At 37.9% G+C, this 20816-nt stretch overlaps 1 protein-coding gene across 1 annotated transcript; it reads left to right on the top strand.

The window, feature by feature from the left end:
- The first annotated feature begins 139 nt into the window (after positions 1 to 139).
- Positions 140 to 17911, top strand: pgap1 (post-GPI attachment to proteins inositol deacylase 1). The gene is made up of 26 exons (XM_062431833.1): positions 140 to 381; positions 4403 to 4556; positions 6632 to 6807; positions 8165 to 8336; positions 9186 to 9346; positions 9788 to 9840; positions 9949 to 10015; positions 10235 to 10340; positions 10956 to 11014; positions 11294 to 11377; positions 12385 to 12434; positions 12521 to 12572; positions 12657 to 12734; positions 12971 to 13046; positions 13469 to 13542; positions 13635 to 13686; positions 13764 to 13830; positions 13919 to 14024; positions 14501 to 14539; positions 14761 to 14945; positions 15090 to 15320; positions 15817 to 15952; positions 16072 to 16122; positions 16305 to 16516; positions 17493 to 17597; positions 17690 to 17911. The coding sequence occupies exons 1-26, from the start codon at positions 250 to 252 to the stop codon at positions 17826 to 17828; spliced, it is 2817 nt and encodes a 938-aa protein (XP_062287817.1). The 5' UTR covers positions 140 to 249; the 3' UTR covers positions 17829 to 17911.
- The last annotated feature ends 2905 nt before the right edge of the window (positions 17912 to 20816 follow it).

Below are 20816 nucleotides of genomic sequence, written 5' to 3'. Positions count from 1 at the left end.
TCCTCGCGCTCCTATTGGTCAGCCTTCTTAACTCCTCTCCTCTGATTGGCTGAGCCGCCTGTCAATCACCTAGTGTTTGTATAGTAAGTGGTTCCTGTTGTGGGGTTGAGCAGCAGAAGCAGCAGCAGCAAGCAGTCTATATTCATCCTACCTCCTCTACAGGCTGGCAGAGGAGTTTAACTCATAAGAAAATGGACACATGGAGATTGCACAGCTGTAAAAAATAAAAAATAAGTCGCTGTTGAAACCATGAAACTCGCCACTGTGATATTTTACGGGTTATCTCTGGGGCTGCTGGCTGTCGGCCTGCGAGAGTTGCTGACTGGCTTCGAGGAGAACAGATGCAGTATGACCTATATGTTTGAATACCCGGAGTACCGCGTAAGTATCCAGGCTAATTATCACCTTTCACACACTGACAAACACCCATAAATCATTTTCTAGCGTGCAGTATCGCGTTACACGGATCAATTACATCATTAACTGGGCTATTTCCTGCAACACTGCTACCTGCAAGAGCACGTACAACGTCAGGTGCACATGGCTCTCTGTGTTAATGTACTGAATGGGTTTCTATGAATTACACCTGTGTGTGTGTGTGTGTGTGTGTGTGTGTGTGTGTGTGTGTGTGTGTGTGTGTGTGTGTGTGTGTGTGTGTGTGTGTGTGTGTGTGTGTGTGTGTGTGTGTTGTTGGGGAGTGAGATTGAGATTAGCGCCCAAAATAGCCAGATTACAAAACCATAAATCACCTACTGATCCCATCCAATAGAGTAAAGTAGCTTTACTCTAATACTGTATTTACATGCAATTTTAAGGTAAGTGTACTGGTGTTTACATTTGGTGCTACTACTTTCTACATCTCAGAGGGAAATATTGTACTTCCTACTCCACTGCATTTATTTAACAGCTTTAGTTACTTTTCAGATGAAGATTTGACACAATGGATAATATAACAAGCTTTTAAAATACAACACATTGTTAAAGATGAAACCAGTGTGTAGTCAGGCTCACATGTCAGATGTCTATGAGTTGTTAACAGCTCCATCAAATAGTGATGTTTCCCTCTAAACTTCTCACATGGTTTCATTTCAATAAATGTTCAAATGATCCAATATTTCACCAAAAATCAAAGATTTGTGTATCAGAACATAGTTTTTTGTTCTTTCCTCTCCCATTAATCATCTTACCACCCCTCACATTTATCTGCTGACCCTTTCGAGGGGCCCCACCCCTAGGTTGGGAACCACTGGACTAAACTCGATAACTGTATATAAAGTAGTGTAAACTAGCTCCACCTCCAGCAGCTACAACAGTAACATGCTGCTCTAACACTGATGCTTCACTATTAATAATCTAATGATGTCATATATAATAATATATCAGTCAGAGGGACCAAACCACTACTTTTACTGTAATACTGCATACTACATCACTCATAATACTGCAGTACTTTTACTGTAATACTGCATACTACATCACTCATAATACTGCAGTACTTTTACTGTAATACTGCATACTACATCACTCATAATACTGCAGTACTTTTACTGTAATACTGCATACTACATCACTCATAATACCGCAGTACTTTTACTGTAATACTGCATACTACATCACTCATAATACTGCAGTACTTTTACTGTAATACTGCATACTACATCACTCATAATACTGCAGTACTTTTACTGTAATACTGCATACTACATCGCTCATAATACTGCAGTACTTTTACTGTAATACTGCATACTACATCACTCATAATACTGCAGTACTTTTACTGTAATACTGCATACTACATCGCTCATAATACTGCAGTACTTTTACTGTAATACTGCATACTACATCACTCATAATACTGCAGTACTTTTACTGTAATACTGCATACTACATCACTCATAATACTGCAGTACTTTTACTGTAATACTGCATACTACATCACTTATAACACTGCAGTACTTTTATGTACTTAAATATCATTTTAATGCGGAACTTTTCCTCTTAAGTATTTTCACATTGCTGTATTCATACTTTAAAATTATCTGAATACTTCTTCCTCCTCTACTGATCTCTGAATCCTTGCTTCAGGTCAGCTTAGTAAGACACACAGACGTATATTAATTCCCCCCTAAAGTCCGGTGAAGATGTTCTAATGTAATGTAGGTCGTCCTCTTCTGCTCTTCATGCTCACTAATGTGCTCATCTGTCCAGAAGTGGAGCACAGCTGGAGGCGATTGCACAGTATGGATATCAACCTGAGTTCAGACAGGAGTGTATTTGTTGTGGTGAAAAGAGCAGCATATATCTTGTTTATGTGGTTAATGGAGCAGCTCTCATGTAGGGCTGAAACTAACAGATTATTTTCCTGTAACAGCTCATCTTCCATTATTTTCTCTATTAATCATTTAGTCTATGAAATGTGGGATTCATAATGTCTCAGAGGCAACAATTATATCTTCACTGTGTTTGTTTTGTTTGACTAACAGTCTAAGATGTGAAGATATATTTAATTGACTGTCTTATATGAAGACACATTATCACAGTTGAGAAGCTGGAATCAGAAGATGTTTGCTTTAATGTAACTGAAATGGTCACATTGATTAAAATAGTTGCTGATTAATTGTCTGTATTATTTGCAGCTCTCTCGTGATCAGGACTAGCTGATTATACGGGGCAGATGAGTAAAAAATATAGTTATTCAATACATTTTCCAAAACAAAAATGTACTGATAGGGCTGATATAATAGTGTAAAATATCATTATGTCATGTGTATATCAGATGGGAGCAGCTTAAGTATTTTTCTGATCTGCTTTACAGTTAAGTGAAAGAGTAGGGTAAACTTTATTGATCCCATTGGGGAAATTCAAACAGTACTCCTTGAATAAGTGATTTAAAAATAAATATAATACATGTTGGTATTCAATCAGGAATATTATGATTAGCAGTTGTGTCCATATTCCTCAGTCCTAAAGGTGATCATACACCTGTACAGTGTATATAAGACTTTTAATAGTGAATGCATGGATATCACTTGGGTTCATTAAAGGTCATCTGTACCAGAAAACAGTCACTATTCAAGGTTTCTACCAACACAGTGAACACATCTCTATGAGCTGTAGAGGAAAAGCCTCTCTTAAACACAGCTAAAAGCCACTGAATGTAATGTTCGGATATTTTTCAGGCCAGTGATTTCTAACAAGAGGAACTACTGCTGTTCATAGCTCAACTAATTCAATTTTGATTTGACTGATATAATAAATCCACATAGTCTTGTTAAGAAGGAAAATAGACAGCCAAATAGGATTAAATGATAAGTATGATGCTGCTCTTTTACAAATGTACAATAAACCAGTAAAAAGCTGCATCAACCTGAGTCATTACATATCACATCATACAGATGAAAGTGCTTTAAAACTAGTTAGCAAGAGAGCAGAGACGTTTAAATAGTTTGATAAAAGTGATAAAAGGTTGAAAGATTATTTAAAAAATGGATTAAACAGTTTGCAATAGTTAAGCTGCAGTGATGTATAGTTTGTTAAAAGTAATGTGGAAATTATTTAACTAAAAGTAATGTAAACAGATGAAATATTCAGCTAAAAATAATGAATAAAACACTTTAAATTGTTAGATAGAAATAGTGTATAAACTGTCGAAATAGTTAGCTATATGTAACGTAAACAGGTGAAATGATCAGCTAAAAATAGCTGTAATAGATAGTTAAAAGTAATGTATAAACCAGTTGAAAGGCCAAGCTTCTGCCACTTAAAACGGTTGTAATGCAAACTTGACCAAAGCAACATAAACATTAACAATTCAGCTGTATGAAAAATAAGCATTGTAACAATATAAATCTAATTAGTAGTATTAAATAATATCCAGTTTATAATGCATTCATAAGAACATTTTTTGGTGCAGGTGAAGGGGAACTTTAGTTCATTTTAAAGGGCTGTGGGGGTTTATCGGACATCGAACATCGTCTAAACTGATGCATAATGATCTGGTTGTTTTTAACACCTCAGCTGAACTTTTTTGAGGGTAACCAGCTGTTGATGTGATATAAAGTCACAGCAGTTTATCATTAGATTCAGAAATATCTGCCAGGATGTTTATCAATATTAGAGAGTTTAAATGATCAGATATCAGTGTCATCCTACTTATCCACCTTTTCAGCCTCTCATTATTATCATCATTACTTTTAACATAAAACCAGAATATAGTAGGTGTGAGTTGGAGAGTGAGCAGCTGCAGAGTGAGTCTGTTATGTGAAATGTTTTCAGGCGTAGCAAAAGATAATTGAACCGTTTAAAACTGAATCTGTGAATCTGTTCAGTACACTGCCTAATCCCTGTGTGTGTGTGTGTGTGTGTGTGTCTTTCTGTGGTTGTGTGTGTTGTGTGTTTACAGCGCGTGGCCCTGCCTCGCCGCGTGGCCAGACTTTACCCAGCGTACGGACTCTACCTGTACGGAGAGGGTCTGTACGCCCAGGAGACCCGTTCCCTTAAACTCACCGGTGCCCCTGTGCTCTTCTTGCCTGGAAATGCAGGCAGCTATAAACAAGGTAGGTGCACCAAATAAATGAAGGGTTTAATATTTTATATTTTAAACCAGCAATAGAGGAAAAATGTGGATTTAATGTTTCCCAAAGCTCAAGGGGACGTCCTCAAATGTCCACAATTGAAACATACTCAGTTCACTACCATAGAAACCAGAGAGTTTTTTAAATTAAAGAATGAATCAAAACTATTTAGCAATTATCAAAGTAGTAGCAGATTAATTTAATAATAATAAACTAACAGGTAAAATTACTAATTGTAATTAGTAATAACTCTACTATCGACAGTTTGCCTGATATATATTACTCCTCTTTGCCATAAAGCTCCACTTTTATCCAAAAAGTATTAAAAACATATCATGAACCACAACGCTGCACTCTGTGACATGTCGCTTCATTACCATGAACACACACTGTAGTTTATTTTGAGTCTCACACACACACACACACACAGACACACAAACAACGTCCTGCTTGCCAGAGATACTCACTTCAGCACCATGTATGGATTAATCCGCAGCTGAAAATAGTTTCTGATGAGTTTCCTAGAAAGGTTTGTGTTCGCAGAATAGACGTCTATCCTGGACAGACTGTAAAAACCCCCACTGAGGTCAAATGTATCATTCAAATTGAATAGACTATAAATAAAATTGACCTCCTTTTGTTGGATATAAACTAAAGTGCCCAGAAAATAACTGGACTTTTTTTTTTTTTTTTTCAACCTGGTTTTAAACATTTACATCTTCAGTCAAAAAGTATTTAGTGCCAAAGTCATGTTAGTTCAGAGGCCACATACAGCCCAGTTTGATCTCAAAGGGGCCGCACCAGTAAAACCATTGCATAATAACATACATAATACATATCATAACTTTACTATAATAAATAGTCTAGGGTTACCCTGGTAAGAAATACTGTTAAATGTGTCCAAACCCACTGAGGAGAGTTTTGTCCCTTTTTAAATATGAATCACATTGAGAGTCAATTATCTCAAGTTGGACGATCAGAAGCTTTGACTGTGAAAATAAGGAAGAATAGCAGCACATTTTATTTAAAAACTGGAGTTACTTTTCTGCAATTTTCACACTTTGCAAAGTTATCCAGTGGGCTGGTTCTGGCCTGCAGGCAGTTTGTTTGACACCCCTAATTTAGATAGTGGGTTTTGATCTTTTAATGGTATTTGTTGAGCAGCAGCAGCAGCCTATAAAAAAAAGGAATAAAAAAGCTGTTGAGTTGTACATGATTAAGTAGCCTAAATTTAAATTTATGATGAGCAGTGTTTATTTTGGAGTCAGAAATAAAACTGTCTTGAGTAATCAAACCTGGGACCTTCCAGTGATACGGATCCATCCTGATATCCTGCCGGCCTCCTGTTTTTGCTATCAGTGTCTGTGTGTGTGTCTGTGTATGTGTGTGTGTGTGTGTGTGTGTAGGAGGATAACACCCTCTCTTTTATTCATGTATAAAAACAAACACCTTTCTTTTTTTTAACAGTAACACCGTCTGTTGTTTGTAATGACAACGGTCCACACTCACCGTTCTTTAACGCTTCTTTAAGCCGATGTATTTTTAACCACAGCTGCTGTTTGATAATCTTAACAACTTCACACTTTATAACAGCTCCAATAAGAGACGTATGAAGTGTTTGAGTGTTTTAGTCGTCCTCCATACAGGAGTATAGTAGACTTCATGTAAATTTAATGAGATTTTTTGAGGTGTAAACTGAGAGTTTTCCTTTTTTTAGGTCATGAAAAGCTGCCCTGAGGATCTGAAGAAGCACAATAGGCGTTGACTCTTATCAATAATTCAAAAAATAAAATAATAATTTGCACATAAAGGCTGCATAAATGATTCTAGCAGAGCAGAATTACAGCTGGTGTTTAATGGGTTTAGGACTAATTCAACTGTAAAATGCTCTTCCTCCAGCACCTGTACGATAACTAAATCTGTCTTTTCCAAATATTTAAAAGCAGCTTTGTCCATTGCGGTTGACTCTAATTCACTCATCTGTATCTGAATCACATTTTTCACTTCTCTATAAAAACACTCAGCCTAATAACACCTCTCTGAATGTCTTCCTGAAGCTCGCTCACTGGGCTCTGTGGCCTTAAGGAAGGCTGAAAACATGGAGGGAGGTCTCCACTTCAACGTGTTCACGGTGGACTTCAACGAGGAGCTGGTGGCTCTTTACGGAGGCAGCTTGCTCCGACAGACGCACTTCCTGCACGAGAGCATCAAAGCCATCCTGAAGCTCTACAAGGTCAGGCCTCAAATATCATCCGCTCGTCAAGACTTGTGTTACTTATCTTTCGCTGTGTGACAGATGTTGGCCAGTGGAGTAATATTTCAGCGTGGTGGGATACATATCACACTCGTATCGCTTTCTATCACCTTCCACATTTAACCTCAAGGCATGTTGTAAGTGCTTCGGATTAGAGAGCGTCTCATAATAGTAAAGAGGTTTGTCATTGCCACAATAACACAATGTCAGATACCTCAATTGCAAACATGACAAGCAGCCAACAGGATCAGAAAATACAGTTAACATTAGTCCACAGATAAATATTTAATCAGTAGATAAAGTGGATTTAACCTGTAATATATGCAGTTATAAACAGCTACAGAGGTGTTTATAGTCAGTTGAATGCCAGCAGCCTTTTCTAGCTGTTCTCTTTGACGTGAACTTTAAAAGCAGCATGAGACAACTAAACAGAGCGACAGGGAGGTCTGATCGTTTGAGCCCAAACTGCAGGTGCACCGGTTAAAAAAACAAGTGCACCTGCTATTATAGTAATATAATTATCAAAAGAAGCAGTCCTTCAAAAATCATGACAACTAACACAAAGTGTAACATCAAAAAGGAGAAACATGTCTATATAAAAATGTGTATTTTTGTCTAACACTACTTTTTTGGTACATGCAGTGGATATATAAAGAATTGAGACTCTTTAACCCTTTTTTGGAAACTTTATTGTAGTTTAGATTTGATTTTAAATGTATAAAATTACAAGCATTCAGTCAAGACAGTGCTGGAGAGAGCTGAAGAGTCCCATTCAAAGCTGTAATTGCTGCCAAAGGGTCTTCTACCAAATACTGAATTAAGAGTCTGAATACTTACATGAATTGAAGATTTCTGTTTTTGATTTTTAATAAATTCTAAAAACATGTTTTCACTTTATTCTAGGTTCTAGTGTAAAGTTAATGGCAATTTTATCCATTTAAAACAAAATCTACAGCACAATAAAGTGTGCAAAAAGTGAAGTGGGTGTGAATAATTTGTTAATTGACTGTATATAACCAGGCCGTAACATAATGAATGGATTGTCTTGTGTTCACGTAAAGATTCCCATGTTTACAGGTTTTTGTTTACGTCATAATGCACGTTATTAGAGTTGGCCCAGTGAAATTTGGGTCTTGACACCATGAACGACAGACTTTGGCTGATACGAGGTTTCCCTATTTACTACATTTTCACTTATTTCTGTATTATGAAGAGCAAAGTCAGATACATTGGCGATTTCAGAACAGTTGGATTTTCCCAGTAAATGACTCTGATGTGAATGCAGCATTATGATTTTGACTGTTAGTCTGTTTTCTGTATTTTCTTGTCTTGCCAGCACCTGAAGGCCCCCCCTCAGAGTGTGGTGCTGGTGGGTCACTCCATGGGAGGAGTGGTGGCCCGGGCGCTGTACACGTTACCCCGCTTCAACACTAACCTGGTCAGCCTCATCATCACCCAGGCCTCCCCTCACCTGGCTCCAGTGCTGGTCCTGGACCCCTACCTGCTGGGTAAGAACGGCTCCTAAACGTTACATTGATACTTGGTGTCTGATTTAAATGAAAACTCAACAGTCAACAGAGAGCGGTGTCTCAATCCTCATTCCAAGCTAACGTGACACCTGCTGATCTCACTGATAACGTGCATACTTTCAACCAGAAACGAGGAACTAATCAGTAAAATCAGGAAGAACCTGCTTACTTACTAAATGGAGCTTGAACTGGCGCTGGACTTTTACCTTAAAGTTCCCTGTAATTTTGCTTTGCAGTCCACACCCTTTTAGATTAAGTGATAAGGTCGGTGCTACAGATAACAAGATATTGGAGGCCAACAAGAGTCAGTGACAAATAAGGGTTGGTAAGATGAACAATTCATAAATATCTTTAAAATAGTTGTAAAAGCAGCATCAGGTTTGTTTAAATGTACATTTAGTATTTTTGTTGGTTTTATATCATTTAAAATGACATTTGCACCATTTCTTTTAACCAAAAGTAAGACTGAATGCTCCTGAAAATGTCAAATGGTGTAACCACAAAATAATGATAAATATTAAATATTTTATCCACCTACAGTGTATTTAAGTGGACTTATACAAATAATTACTTCATTTAAAACAATGTAAATGTTTCCTGATTGACATGATTCTCCAAATTAAAAGTAATATGTAGAACAATTGTATTTCATTACCTTTATTTAATATAAAAAGTTATAATGTAAGATCATGCCAAACTAGTTGATATGGTGTTTTATTCAGAAGTTTTTTATGGTTACACCACTTACACATTTTTGCCATAATCCTCTAATATATATTTTCTCAAAATGGATTAAAAGCAGAAAAACATTTATTCTGCTCCGTGTAGATTTCTACTCTACTGTGCGACAGAAGTGGGTGAGCCAGGCGAAAAGGCTCAGGAACGTCACGGTCCTGTCAGTCGGTGGTGGTTACCGTGACTACCAGGTCCGCTCCGGTCTGACATCCCTACCTTGTCCCCCAGGAGACCCCAATAAGTTGTCACTGGTGGTAAGTGTCATGGGTTTGTGTGGAGTTTTACCAAATAACTGAGCCTTTTTTCTACAAGCTCTACTCTTTATTCTTTCTGCTAGAAACAGGGAGTCATTTAATGTTCAGTATGGAAACAATCACAATGTTTGTTTCCAATAACACCCATGTAGAAAACCCCTGTGCAACATGCATATAATTTAAAAGCACAGAGCAAAAATTAGTGTCAGTTTAAGCAAGTAAATAAGTAAACAAAGAAGCATAATGTATAAGCAGTAAGTAGTAAAAGTAATCAAAAGTAAGTATAAGTTGTTTTTATGCTTGTCTATGCTTATTATTTATGGTTCTTTTTTCATTTTTTATTGATGCTCATTCTATTTTTACTATCCACTTGTCCCCATCGTGGGACTAATAAAGGAATATCTTATCTTAGATTTTAATGTCCTCTTGTATTTTTCCAAGGCAACTGCAGTTCCAAGGACATGGGTGTCCACTGACCATCTGTCCATCGTTTGGTAAGAAAACATAGCTTTCTATTTTGGTCGATTTTTAGTTGTTTATCTGGGACTATATTTAAATATTCATGCAGATGAGGAAAGAGTGTGTTTGTCTTTGTGTTCCAGGTGCAAAGAGCTTGTTCTCGCTTCTGTCCGAGCCTTTTTTGACCTCATCGATCCTGAAACCAGACAGGTCAGAACAACAAACAGCGACTCTGCCTTATTAAAGCTGATGAGATGATGCATGAAATATGTTATATGAGCAAACATGGAGGGATGTCTTCATATAATATTATCCATCCTGAGATGAATGAGAGTTTATGTCATCCCAAAAACATCTAACCCTGTGAAATATTGCAATTATTTTAAGCATGTCATCTGTTTTCAAGCTCATCAGTGTGTTTTATTTTAGTTCACAGACGACCCAGAGAAGAAAATGACTGTTCTGAACCATCACTTCATTAGACACCCTGTCAGGATGTTGGAAGAAACTCAAGACACTTCCATCTCCATCCTAGGTTAGTGTTCTGTTTACAGTGTCCAATCCACATGTTTTTTTTATCATATATCAGTAGGTCATAGGGCTGGGCAATTAATCGAAAAATAATCAAAACCAACATTTAGAAACTCTCATCAACTTAATCTTGCTCATGTCAATTAATCGTGGTGTTCACTGTTGCCATGACAGCAAAGGTTGCATATCTTTAAGGAATTTGAAAACTTGTCTCCAGTGATCATTTTAACCCAAACCATGATCTTTTCATAGTTCTAATCAAGTAAACTAGACATTAACCACAGCGTCACACCTTAAAACATCATTATTTTCACTCCCTAAAGATCCTCATGTGTGAGGGCAGCAGTGTAAAATACAAAACAAAAGTAACTGTGAAAATACATAATTTTTCATCAAGGGTGGAGATAATCGTTCATTAATCATAATCGAGGTTAAAAGTTCAATTAATCGGGATTTAGATTTTTGCCATAATCGCCCAGCCCTTTTTCTTAATTGAATTCTTGATTGTGTTCTCCACTTTTTTTAGCATCATAAATCAAAATGACTTAAATTGTGATGGAGTGATACTATTTTAAAATAACACTAATTTATGGTTTATACCCTTTTTGTAATTTTCCAGATTTTCCTGAAGCGTGGAGTGAAGTAAACACACTGCGTCTGGCTTACACAACACCGAAGGTACCATTCTTTACACCAACATCATAAAGAAACTCTTTATTTACAGTCTAACAAGAATACGGATTAATAATTAAGGACTGCACTTAAGTTTTTCTGCTCTCTACTTTTTGTATTCATCGTCTTACTGAAGCCCTTTTTATTCAGTTGTAAGTGGCGTAGTTATTTTAATAATTATCCAAGAGAACAAAGCTCCAGTACAGACATATGTTACATTACTTATAATAAAGAAAGCTCAGTTGTTTGTAGCTGTAGGTGCTCAGTGTTTCTCTCTGCCTGCAGGAAGGACAAGTCAAATACTTTGTGTTTGCACTGTCGAGTCGAAGGAAAGCTTACAGTCATTTCTACTGCAGGAGCAACAACATGGTGAGTCTCAAGAATTGTGATGATGTTGGTTTGAGGTTTGTGTGTGTTTATCCAAAGCTCCGTTTATATGTTTGGACTTTAAATATTGTGTTGAACAAGGTGGTGAGTAGGAGTGGGCGATATGGCCTTAAAATAATAACTTTATTTGAGGGTACAAGGAGATTTTTTTTGTTTCTCCTCGTTCTCAGCCAAGTGTTTCTGCTTGAGGTGCTGAAATAAGTTTGTTGTATTGTCGCCTTTTGTTGTCTCAGTCTTCTTGCACTTCTTACATTTTACTGTGGTTTGTTGTACATCTGATGTTTTGTAACCAAACCACCTCCACACTACTGAAGTCGCTCCTGTTTTTGGAACTAACTCCTCCACCGTGGACTCAATAGCAATCTTACTTTCACTGTCAGACATGCGTTGTTGTTGCTGACCCTAACAGTATGACATCATTACATCAACAAGCCTGAATATTGCCACTATCAATTAATAGTTTTTACATATTCAAAGTTATGCCAACATTATCATGGACTATATGACATGGCACTCCCTAGTGGTGAGGAATTAAGTGCAACAGCCACTCCTTAAGTAAAGTATAAAATCACAATAGTTCATCTGGTCAGAAACTATTATAAAAGTTCATGGACTTAAATGAAGTAAAGGAAGCCCTGCAGTCATCAGGGTGCATTTATTGTTGTGTATATAGATCTATTACACAACCCTGAGCCCCTGCTTGTACTTTTAAATTATTACTGGGACTTTAATGCTGAGTTTAAATATATATAAAACTAATTTATGGTAAATTTTTTCCAGCATGTGTCCTAGTTTTTCTAATGACTAGGATTCCTCTGTACTCCTCTTATGTTGATTTGACAGAAATAGGTCCACAAGCATATGTGTAGCCATATATGACTGAAATATGTGAGGTATTGTCTGTTTATGTCAACAACTTTGCAATATCTTCGCCACCCAAAAACAAGCTTAAAAGAAAAGGTTGATTTTAATGTATTATTGTCTAACAGGAGATGAGCAGCTGGGTGTACGGCTGCGTGCAGAGGAACGGCTCTTCATGGTAGGAAGATGATTAATACCTCCTTTTAGTCTTTATCAACATTTTGGTGTCATTTCTATACACAGAAAGTCGTGTTTTTCTTCCAGTGTGCATGCAGTGGATCTGTCCATGGAGACTGAGCTTCTGCCTCCATACAAGGTGATTTATCTTCTAAAGAGACAAAGTCCTGTCCAGTCTGAGCTGCTGCTGGTTTCTCTGAACTGTCTCTTTATTTCACCTCAGGTCCTGATTCTGAGTCTCAGTGATTTGTCTTCAGTTAGTCATCTGGTTGTTTCGGCCTCCAACCTCAACGGCAAACAGGTAATCAAGACTTCATCACTTCTTCCAATCAAACAAAGTTGCTCCATAGCATTTAAAGTTGTCAAATACTCAGCAGGGTATCTGGTAAACAATTTAAAAAACTCTTCGTTTTACTGATTGAAAAGTTGTTGACAAGCTGGCAAAAGTGACCAGAAGAATTCAGTCAAACCTTCATTAAAATGATCAAAAATGTTACTTAATTTCTTATGACACATGTTTGTTTGTTTATCTCACAGTTCACGGTGGAGTGCGAGTGGCAGAGACAAGAATCACAAACCCTTACTCTCCCAGTCCCACATGTCCTCTCCTTCGGTAGGTTGTCTTTCTGTTAATTAGAGCTACAAGGATTACTATATCAGCTATTTTGATAATCAAGAACTCATATTTAGTTTTTTTATTTAAGAAGGAGAAGTCAAAAGTATCTGGTTTCAGTCTCTTAAATGAATATGATACAATAAGAATGAATATTTTCTGGTTTCTTTGACAGCAAACTGCTTGTTTGTAACCCAAAAATAAACACTTTACTGTTGTTTGGCCGAAACTAATCATTTAAGAATGTTACCTTGAACTTTGGGAATCAACATGGACATTTTATATAGACTTTATAACAACTAATCCATTATAACTAATCCAAATATATCATAAAGTATTCATAGCTGCAGCCTTACTTTTAACTCTAAACCCCCCAAATGAACAGACGCACGTACCAACTCAATATGTATATATATTTCCAGGTTTGACTGCCAGCGATATTACAGTCAACTCTTCTGGTCTTCTTCACACCATCGTGCTGCAGCATTTTCACCAAGTATGTGACATTATTTTTAATTTTGTGCTGCCATCATCATCTCTGTATGTCACTACTGTGTCATTAAACTTTAAACACTTCTGTATCTTCAGGTCTATCAAGCTTTCAGAATCACTGTTACCAGCCAGTGTAAAGTATATAAAGGTAAGTTTTCCTCCTGTAATGTAGACACATGTAAACAAGCTCAAATGTAATAATGATCAGTGTTTGTCTGTCTACAGATAGATTATCCAACGTGTACAGAATAAAGGTCCCGTGGTTTCGGGAGGACTCTTTAACCACAGTGAGGTGAGTTATTGTCAAAGTCTCCACTATGTTGTTTCCACCTGTTTTAACATCAGATTAACACGTCATATTCTCTCACTGTTTCCACCAGTGTGCCATCAGTGACCGAGATCTCAGGGATGCTCCACACAAGTCGTCTAGACAACACCTCAGGCGTCCTCCTCCAGCTCCACACTGCCCCCAACTGCCAGTATAAGGTACTACACCTCCTCAGTGTCTAGAAAGAACTGCAGCCTCGTTTTCCTCCATATCTTAATGACATGTATTTAAAGGACCAGTGTGTAGGATTTTAGCAGCATCTAGTGGTGAAGTTGAATATTGTAAACAAATGAATACGCCTCCCTTCACCCTCCCCTTTCAAGTGTGTATGACTGTTAAAAACCCAAAAGTCCCTCTCTAGAGGCAGTGTTTGGTTTGTCCGTTCTGGGCTACTGTAGAAACATTGACCTGCTTCCCATATAGATATAAAGGCTCATTCTAAGGTAATGAAAACACAATAGTTCTTATTTTCAGGTGTTTTTAACCTAATGAAAACCTACATATAAGTATTATATTTAATTTCTGCCACGTCTGTTCCGCTAGATGCCGTTAAATCTTACATACTGGTCCTTTTAACATCAATAAGGACATGATATAATAAATAATGATGTGTTTACTCTGATTTTAATCTCAGGTGTCAGTCAGGACTTCATTACCCAGGGTGCTGGGACAGGTAAAACAACTTTATTCTCTCTTGTGTGTGTGTGATCAGAATATCACCATCTTCTGATTATCACTGAGACATTTTAAATCATAGCAGCTCAATCATGTCAAACCATCTCGTCTCTGTAGTGAAGCAAAGGCGGCACTTATGCATACATAACATTCATCATGACATGAAGTTGCAGCCATTAAAACAGTAAAAAGTCTGACCTGCTCTCTCATATTTGGCAGATACTGAGGTTCTGTGGTCCCATGGTGCCAGTGTACACAGCTGTAACTCTCCTCCTGGCCTGCGGGGGGCAGCTGTCCTCCATCAGGAAGTCTGGCAGAGCTGCAGCCATGGGCCAGGTGGTTGGCAAAGGCCTGCAGCCTCATAAAGTCAACCTGCCTGTTTTCACCCTGCATATTTTACTCAGGTAGGTAAAAGTGATCTAAACTCAATGTATACTTCCTAGACGTTTTGTGGAGCTTTCATTCATATCCCCAAAACCTTCTGACTAATAGAGATGTTTTATGAAAATGTTCTCAAACTGCTTTTTTCTCCTCCTCTCTCCCTTCAGCTGTAGCTGGTTTAAAGAGGTCTGGTCATTTCTTTACCTCCCTCCTGTGGATGCTCTCCCCCCGACATTCCCCGATGCAACGTTTTATGAGGGTGAAGTCCCCGTCGAAGAGTGGCCTCGCCTCATGTCCCCACTCCTCTACCTCTTCGGGGCAGCCGTGGCATATTGGGGCAGTGCAATCCTCCGTCTCATCATACGCCTGATCTCTTTAGTATTAGCTGCACTACACAGGTAAAGTTTCTACAAAGAAGAGTGATAATTGAAACTGTAATTATATGATCTATTGGCACATTTAAAGCAGCTATAATCAATATTCTGCATGATAATTGTAGGCAATGGAAATATGTGATGTGAGAGGCATTTTGTTGATTACCTGTTCAGCATCAAAGACGGCCAGTTGGCAAATAGCTGGTGAACAAAGTGGACTATTTAGCAGCTAAAGAATCAGATATTTCTCTTTTTTAGAGAACAATAGTAATTAAAAGCGAGTGAATATTGGACTTACATTTACCAGATTGAGAGAAACACGACTCTAAATGAGCGTTAATATTGCTTTGCTATTGCTTTAACTGCTGAATGTGGAATTAAGCAGCTGTTGGTTTAAAAGGAGATCAAATGTCACAGCTTGTGCCCCCAAGTGGCCTAAAAATGAGTTACTGCAGGTTTAATAGAAAAAAATGTGTAACCCTCCTTTTTAAAGATGATTTTCTGGCTGTGTTATTTACAGACCATCAGTCTCTAGAGACTGCGGAACCCTGCAGCTGCGGCCCCAGCTCCTCATCACTCTGTCTCTGGCTGTTTTTGGCGGAGTGTCCTGCGGGGCGATGTCACTGTCTGTCGCCTTTATGCTCCACCTTTACAGAGTGAGTGTCAGCACATGTAAAAAAACATAAAAAATGAAGCCATTCTCAGTCGTTTTACTCTACTATCACAATTTTAAAACAATTCTGTGACTGTGTTTTTGTCTCTGCTGCATGTTCAGGTACTCAGACTACAGATGACAGAAAGATCTTTGAGTCACATGCTGAATCTGGTAAGACTCAGGTTTAACTGTATCACTGCAGTCACAGCTAAAGCACCCTGAGGGGCCAACATCTGATCATCAGTGCATGGTTGCAGTTGGTGTGAATGCAGAGCAAAGGATAATAATCTTTTAATTCTTTCTAAATTACACTTTTTAACAATAATAATGAAACTTTTCCTCATTATTTTCAGGCTCCCGGGAAGCACAAAGAAACCGAGAACGGCAAAGTCGATGTCGAGACTTCAGCCAAGTCCAGGGAATGTAATGGCGCCCCCTTTCTGTCTGAGTGCGCTCTGCAGGAGGTGAGGGATGATCTGCAGCTCCACCTCTGCCTGTCATCTGTCCTCACTCTACCCGTCATGCTCAGCGCACCATCACTTATCCACTGGATCCGCAACCTGAGGTACAGTATTAAAACCACAGTGAGTATGTGAGAGCCCTGCTGAATTTATTAGTATCACATATTCAATAAATATTCTAATTAATTCCACATATTTATCAAGGAAAACGCTAAATAAACTACATGTAGAAGTAGACAACAGCTGTAGCATTTCCAGTTTAAGTACTTAATTTGTTAAACAACTCAATTACAGTTTCCGCTACCTGAGGTGAAGCAGAGAGAGAGCACGCTGTGATTTCTCGCTGTATGCCGAAGAGGCCAAAGCATGAAGGGCTGGCAGATGTTTGGTGTTTTTTGGTCCATTACACAACTCTTTAGGGTACATTCAGACTGTGCCAGGGCAATTTGTAGAAGCATCTTTTTCTCTCCCCAAAAACTGAGGTTGAGAAAACAGAGATTTAAACTGTGCATGGAAAACTGAGCTTTTGGAAAACAATGATTTGGTCGTTCAAATAAGTCAAATCAAGTCTTCTATGTTTCAACTTTACAGTAAGTCCCTCTATGTGTTACTATACTTCCATCACAACTCAACAGGGAAACACTAAGAGGGAATTCAATGCTAAAAAGACTGTAAATGTGTCAGATATCACTTGATATGACTAACTCAGACTGCTGAAGCTGAGTATAAAGCTTCACATCAAGTTTTAAATGACTGTGTGGACACACTGTGGATTTTTTCCTCCATTATTTACATTGAAAGCACATTTGAAGGAATGATTACAGTGAGGAAAACCTCTTTCACTGCTCATATAGACGCTAGAAAAATTGTGTCCTTTTAATTTCAAGTTTACTTCATGCTCATTTGTTTAAAATATCTTCATGATATGGCGGCAATTCAATACAAAAGACTGTATTAGTAAGATTATGTTATATTACTACATGGTAAATGTGTGCAATAATACAGAGTTGAGGGGGTATATGTGGAAATGTTTGTTTGTTTTTAACCTAAGCTATGATTTTTTTTTTTTTTTTTTTGCAGATATTCCGCCCAGTTGGATCCTGACCCTTGTTGGCCGCACATTGTGCCTCTAATCATCGTCTACATGCTGCTTATTAACTGTAACACTTTAAAACTCAGCAACAGGTAGGAGCATCACCAACACACACAGTCACTTTATTATCTTATAGCAGTTAACGGAAGAATTCAGCTGTGATTTTATCTTCTATCTCTTTCAGTAAACTTCTGCCTCTGACGTCCTGCCTCCCTCTGCCCCTGTCCATCGCCATGGTGATGTTCTCTCCCCTCCACCTCTACAGAGTCACCTACTTCCTGTTGGCGACGCTCGTCCCTCTGGCTTTGTGCTGTCTGCTCTGACGGTATCTGGCTGCTGTCAGCCCTCATCTCTACCATAACAAGCCTTTCTCTAAGTTACAGCTTGACTCACTGGAGCCGGTTGAGACTGAACCGCGTTCGTTCCCCGGGAGGACTTGCTGTGGAGCAGAGCCATAGACATACATAGCTTGGGGAACTGGCTTGCTCGATGTTAGCACTAAAAGCTCCACGGTGATTACGCTTATGTTTTTAAAATGAGAAGATGTAATGGCCCTGGAACATTTAGTGCGAATATGGCTCTGTTTTATTGATCTGAAAACCAAGTTTGCCTTACTCTGTATATCTATAGCTCTGCCTTCAAGGAGCAAGAACTCCGTTACCAGTGAAGCTACTGATACTAGAGATTCTCAACAGGGTGTTACTGTTAAAAAACTTTGTCATTTTTTGTTTTGTTTGTTTTTTTATTTTCACTCGTGTACAGTGGCATTGTTCACTGTGGTCACGACACTGTAAACTCCTACACTGCCTACAGCTTAGCCATGATTTCTAGTTGTGTGTTTTATCTTTGCCTACTGACTGTTTGAGCACTGCCACAGAAGCGGATGGCAGTGTCTTACGTCCATTCCCACAAGAAAATCCCAAAGTGAACATGTTTACATTCTCAGTTAATTACCTTTTCTTTTTTTTTTAAATACAGTAGAATTAGAATAATTAAAGGTGAAATTAAGGTCTGTCCTGGAAAAGGCTTTAGGAGGTTTTAACTAGAGCTGCAACTACAGTAACAATCATTTGATTTTCATTATTGATTAATATGTGTATTATTTTCTCAATTAATCATTTTTTCTATAAAATGCTTAAAAAATTGTGAAAAATTGCAGTTTTTCACAATTTCTTCGTTTACTTGTTTTGGTTGACCAACAGTCCAAATGAAATTTACCATCACATATGACCAAGAAAACCAGTAAATACTCACATTTGTTCATCTGAAACATGAGAATATTTGACCTGCTTTGCTTGAAAAACGACAAATACGATCATTAAATTATCAAAATAGTCGGCAATTATTTTTCTTTCGATTTGATTTATCGGCTGATTGTTGCAGCTCTAGTTTGAACCTAGTTTCTCAATGTTTAGTCTACTCCAATAGTTCCCATGCAAAAATCCACCACAGCCAGCATAGCAAAATCAGCTTGATAGCACAGCAGCAGCATTGAGTGAAGATCACTTTTATTTTAGTAGCACTCAGAGCTTAACACACATTCACTGTAGCTGAGCACGTAAAACAGAAGAAAAAACACACAAAGCCTAAAATTCAGTTTCACTTGCACAGTCTGTGTAGATAGATGTGTTGATTAAAATAGAAACTGTTCAGAGATACAAGTGTTTTGCAGTCGTCCGTCTCAAGCGTGTCTGATGGGAATGAAAAAGCGGCTGATATGACACTAGTCTTCATGTTAAGGTGGCACTGTGTCTTAAGGGGACCTGAAAGCAGTGCTGGGGGGTGGGGCTTTCAACACCTGTCTATACCAGATCTACCTGCTAACCTTTAATTTGCTTTGAAGAGCCGAGCAACCTTAAACATTTTGAAACCACCGTGACTCAGTAACAAGAAACCTTTAGCTCAAAATTAGCATCTGGCTGCAGAGGAATGTTACATCCCATAATATATAACTCATCTTATTATTGGCTGTGTTATATATCAACAAGCTTAGACACTTGGAGAGAGGTCCAGGAGTTGTATCAAGCTTCTGTTGCATGTCTGTTTGCACATAAAAACATCATATTATACTTTCAGAGTGTTAGATTGACTTTTTAAGTGAGGTTTTTCAGTGTCATAAAAATCTGAATTACTCATGATTGATTAATGCTGTAAAAACATGAAAAAGTACAAGGCGGATGAAAACTCTATAATCGCTGCTGTAAAGTATGATTCAGCAACATCTATGTCAGAAGCCTCCTCTAATCTGTCTTTATGTACCAAATGAAATGATGAAGGGTCAAATGTTAACGAGCTGAAGGTGAGATAAATATAAAAAGACACATTAACATCTGGGGACACAGCAAATCATAAATACAATGACAAAGCTCATCCTTTAAGTTTATATGTGTAACAGGGTTATTCAGATCAATTCTGGGCTGTCAGACATCAATAATTATATTGAGTAATATAATTTACCTTAAATTCATGTCGGAGCACCAGCCTTAAATAAGGGTTAACAAGAGCCAATTCAGTCTTAAAAATGATTCACCATACATTTTGGTGTCTTCGTCCTTTATAAACCAAAAAATAATAATATCCTATCACATACCAGAACACTATGATAGACACTTTTTATTAACATATTACCTTAAAAAACAGAACAGAGTGAACCACACGCTTCACATGTTGCTTCTTCAGATTCATTTTGTGCTTGAATGCCATCAGATGTGTCTTTAAATGATCAGTAAATGCATTTCAGAAAAAGTTCAATAATAGACATTAGCAAACAAAATTAGATGTAAACATTACATTCTTGTGGCTTCAACAAATATCCAGACTAAAACCACCAATGATGACTTCTGGTGATAATATGACAGGGTTTATTACACTTTAACAGCAGTCACTGTACAGTCAATATTATTTAAATATAACAAACATGAGGCACAATTTGTAAATCTTGGCTAGCGGTGTAACTATACAGGTCTGATTGTGGTTGTGGTTGTGTGTTATAAGGGGAGATTAAGAGAAATAGCAGGATTTGGACCCAAAATGGTTGGTGGGTGGTGGGACCACGTGTGTTTGTGGAAGGAGATAGACAAAAGGGAAGATGGTGGAATTGGACCCTAAATGGTGGAATTGGACCCAAAATTGCAGGAATGAAACTACACATGTGTGGAAGCGATGAGACAAAAGGAAATAGCGACTAGGCAGGAGAATTTGAAATCAGCCAGGGTCTAAAATGTACCTTTTGTGTTTCTGAGTCCCTTCTTATGCCAACGTTCGAATACTGAGGCAAGGATGAGAGAGAGAGAGAGAGAGGAAAACATACA

Source organism: Scomber scombrus, chromosome 13 (genome assembly GCF_963691925.1).
Source record: "Scomber scombrus chromosome 13, fScoSco1.1, whole genome shotgun sequence".
Lineage (NCBI taxonomy): Eukaryota > Metazoa > Chordata > Actinopteri > Scombriformes > Scombridae > Scomber > Scomber scombrus.
This window is presented reverse-complemented; position numbering and strand designations above follow the sequence as displayed.